Raw genomic sequence first — 3,543 nt, 5'->3', positions numbered from 1 at the left:
GGCTCCAAGTGCCGCTGCTCCGCATGTGCCGGCAAGGGCTGAGCCTGCCCTGCTCCGACCTGCGGCATCTCGGCGCCCGCACGGCCACAGCAGAGAGCCCGGGCAGCGCTGCCCCAGCCGCCCGCACGGAGGAGCACAGCGGGATGGGCTGGCTTGGCCTTTGGAAACTTGACTGGAATAGCTGTGCCGGTTGGGCATCAATTGCAGCTGATTAGCGTTTTGGGGACTCGGCGTGGAGGCTTTGTTTTGGGGCGCGTTTCTTGGGGGCTCTAATGGCACCTAAGAAATCACAGGAAAATGGGGTGAGCTGGGTAGGGAAGGAGGAAGTGCTGCTTTCCCTGTGGCACTGTTTGGCGGACATAGTCCCAGTGAGGTAGCAATGCCTAAGAAGTGGTCCTTTGAGCGACCCCATTGCAGCTGGATGGTTCCGAGGCTGACTGGGAGTTTGCAGCCATTTTTTGTTGTCTATTTCTCTTCTTTTTTCTTTTCTTGTACTTTTCCAGACCACTCTTCTCATCTCAACCCTTTATCTTTCTCATTCTACCCAGGCTAGAGCAGAGTGCCCCTTGTTTGCCATTCCTACTGATTTCCCTTGGTATTGTAAAGCCCTTGCAAGCTTTCCTGGCCAGGTAGCTATCTGCAGCAGAGGGAGGATTAGTGTGTTTGCAATACCCTCCCTTGTTTTGGAACACTGAGGCATTCTGTGTCCCTGAAGGGCTTTTATCCCTTACCACAATTCTTATCCCTTACTAGAAAATCGTTTGCAAACCAAATAATGCCCAGGGTTTTTTGCTTCTGTTTTTTTGTTATGTTTTTTTGTTTGGTTGGTTGGTTTTTTTTTCTTTTTTTTGAGATTGACTCTCAATGGACCAGGTGAAGGCAAATGAGTGGCAGATTTGAGAGAGGAAGCAAACTTGCAAATTTGTTGACATTCTTGGATCCTTCCTATTTAGTTAAATTGGGGAGTTTACCACTTCTGTCAACTCCTTGTGTTGAGTCGTGGGAAGTAATGCTTCCCTGGATTTAGGATTCTTAAATGCCAGAGTCTTGTTTGCCTCCCCAGCCAAGATGTTTTTGTGCTGCACGTGGCCGTGTGTCACAGGGCCCTTTGTGACACGGCGGCCGTTGCCGATGGGATGGAACAGGGCAGGGTGTCCAAGGCCCTCTGTGACACGCCGTGATCTTGGTGTTGGCGGCGCCGCGGCCACGCCAGAGTGCTCGGAGCACGCGTCTGGACAGGACGGGACAGAGCGGTGCTGTGAGGAGTCTCCTCGCAGCCAACTCGTTCGTCGCTGATCAGAAGCAATTCCGAGAGTTCTCTTTGCAGAGAGTTCCCTCGAGGCCAGACCACAGGAGTTGGTGACCCGGAGGTTTTTCCGAGGCAACCGCACTCCGTGTGGGAGTGGCCCTCGAGGCCAGGCCACAGGCCTTGGTGACCCGGAGCTTTTCTGGGCATCACCAGTGCCTGTGGAAGGTGCCCTTGAGGCCAGCCCACGGGACTTGGTCACCTGCAGTCCCTGTGGAAGGTGCCCTCAAGGCCAGCCCACGGGACTTGGAGACGCGGAGTTTATCCCAGGTGTCTCCAGTCCCTGTGGCAGGTGCCCTTGAGGCCGTTTGGTAAGATTTGTCTTCCAGGGTCTTTTCCAAGGCGTCTCTCGTGTGAGTTCCCTTGAGGCCAGAGTGTGGGATGGCGGGGAGACGCTTCAGCCTCTTCAGGCTGCTGAGGAGGAAGAAGACCAGGAGAGGCCCTGGGGTTGCCCCAGCACAGCAACCTGAGGAGCCCCTGCAGCAGGGTGAGTGCTGGAGCTGGGCCACAGGGCTGGTGGCTGCAGCCAACTCGGCCCCTTCCTGTCCCCTGTGGACATGCCCAGGAAAAGGAAAGGGAGAAGAGGGGCCAGGGCTGATCCCCCCACATCTCTGCTCCATCCACTGGGCATCCCAGGGCCGGCCTTGCCTGTGGAGCGCAGGGCTGGGCTGTGTTCCCTGGCCTGTCCTGCAGCCCCTCAGCTCTGACTGCACTCGCTCTTGGACAGAGCCAGGCCCGGAGCGGACAGAGCAGCAGGACCGTCCCCGTGGCCGCTTCCGCAGAGCAGTTCAGGTACCTGCAGCCATGCCCGCCTGGGCTGGGCCTGCTGTCCCTGCTCAGCCTGGCAGCGCTGGTGGAGCGCTCTGTCCGACTTTCCTCTCTTCCCTGCCCTTTCTTCTGCTGCAGAGGCTGCTGAAAATCATGGGCATTCGGCGCAGAACACCCAGGACCACCCCAGCTGAGCTCATGGCAGAGCCTGACACCAGGCCAGCTGAGCTCAAGGAGAGGCCTGAAGGCAGCACCGCGCCCATTGACCTGACGGCAACCTCTGACAGCGCTGTGACCGAGGACACGGCCAACCCTGACACTCCACTGGCCGATGTCCCTGCCAAGGCTGACACGGAACTGACTCGTTCCACAGCAGAGCCTGACACCGCTTTGGCTGATGAGAGAACCAGCTGTGACACCGCAGCGACTGATGTCATGGCCAAGGCTGACACGGTACCTCTTGAAGGCACCTCTTACTCTGACGTGGCACCGATGGACGGCACAGCAGAGCCTGACACCACATTGGCCGGTGACACAACAAGCTGTGACACTGCCGAGAGTCATGTCATGGCCAAGGCTGACATGGTGCCTATTGATGGCACCTCCCTCTCTGATATGAGACTGACGGACAGCACAGCAGAGCCTGACATCATTTGGACTGGTGACACAACGGGCTCTGACACCACAGCCGCTGATGTCATGGCCAAGGATGACTTGGTGCCTATTGATGGCACCTCACACTCTGACCTGGCACCAATGGACAGCCCAGCAGAGCCTGACACCATATTTGCTGGTGACAAAACAGGCTCTGACATGGACCTCGTGGCACAGGCTGACATCGCAGCGATGCCAACTGATGGCACATCAAGCTCTGCTGAGGCACCGGTGGATGGCACAGCAAACCCTGGGACTGCCTTGACTTATTTGACTGAAACAACAAGTGATCTCAAGGCAGAGGCTGCCACCATGACTGAAGACATGGGAAATGCTGACACCAAGCCCGCAGAGAGTGTGACTGAGGCTCCCAACCTGCCCTTTCTGGAGGGAGATGGTGTTTTCAATTTGCAGCACGTAAGTTTAAGTCCCCCAGTATTGTTGTGGCCTCTGAAGCAGGATCTGGTGGCCCCCTAAGGTTTTGAGGTTAGCAGAGTGTGGTGGGAAGGGAAGGCCTTCACTTGAGGGAAGCTGGGCAACCTGCTCACTGTGGTAGCTCTCCAACTCTCCCCACTGCCTCTCCAGGTGCCGGCCATCGTTTGGAACATCCACCATGACCTCACGTTCAACGTCACTCTGCAAAAACAAATGCACAGGCTCGCTGAGGCAAACCCACGTGACGTGGTGATGAGTCTGCTGCGCTGTGCCCCAGAGTGTGACAGGTACAGGGACCGGCTGCCTGGGAGGCTCTGCCATCACCAGCCCTTAGAATCCATCACCCTGTAGAGCCTGTCCCATGTGGTGTGGCAGAGAAA

General features: G+C 57.0%; 1 protein-coding gene across 1 annotated transcript in view; it reads left to right on the top strand.

Annotated features, from left to right (window-relative positions):
• Window positions 1-1,222: 1,222 nt before the first annotated feature.
• LOC114073336 overlaps window positions 1,223-3,543 on the top strand; it is a gene marked incomplete at its 3' end in the record, with an annotated part of 4,970 nt that continues 2,649 nt past the window's right edge. The window contains exons 1-6 of the mRNA XM_027911110.1: window positions 1,223-1,526; window positions 1,599-1,793; window positions 2,034-2,098; window positions 2,213-2,518; window positions 2,906-3,145; window positions 3,314-3,450. Coding sequence (XP_027766911.1) covers window positions 1,688-1,793; window positions 2,034-2,098; window positions 2,213-2,518; window positions 2,906-3,145; window positions 3,314-3,450 — 854 coding nt within the window. The remainder of the gene's footprint in view (window positions 1,527-1,598; window positions 1,794-2,033; window positions 2,099-2,212; window positions 2,519-2,905; window positions 3,146-3,313; window positions 3,451-3,543) is intronic.

This window comes from Empidonax traillii, unplaced genomic scaffold, assembly GCF_003031625.1.
Source record: "Empidonax traillii isolate 1590-97213 ecotype Southwest subspecies unplaced genomic scaffold, ASM303162v1 scaffold6080:size9211, whole genome shotgun sequence".
Classification (NCBI taxonomy): domain Eukaryota; kingdom Metazoa; phylum Chordata; class Aves; order Passeriformes; family Tyrannidae; genus Empidonax; species Empidonax traillii.
This window is presented reverse-complemented; position numbering and strand designations above follow the sequence as displayed.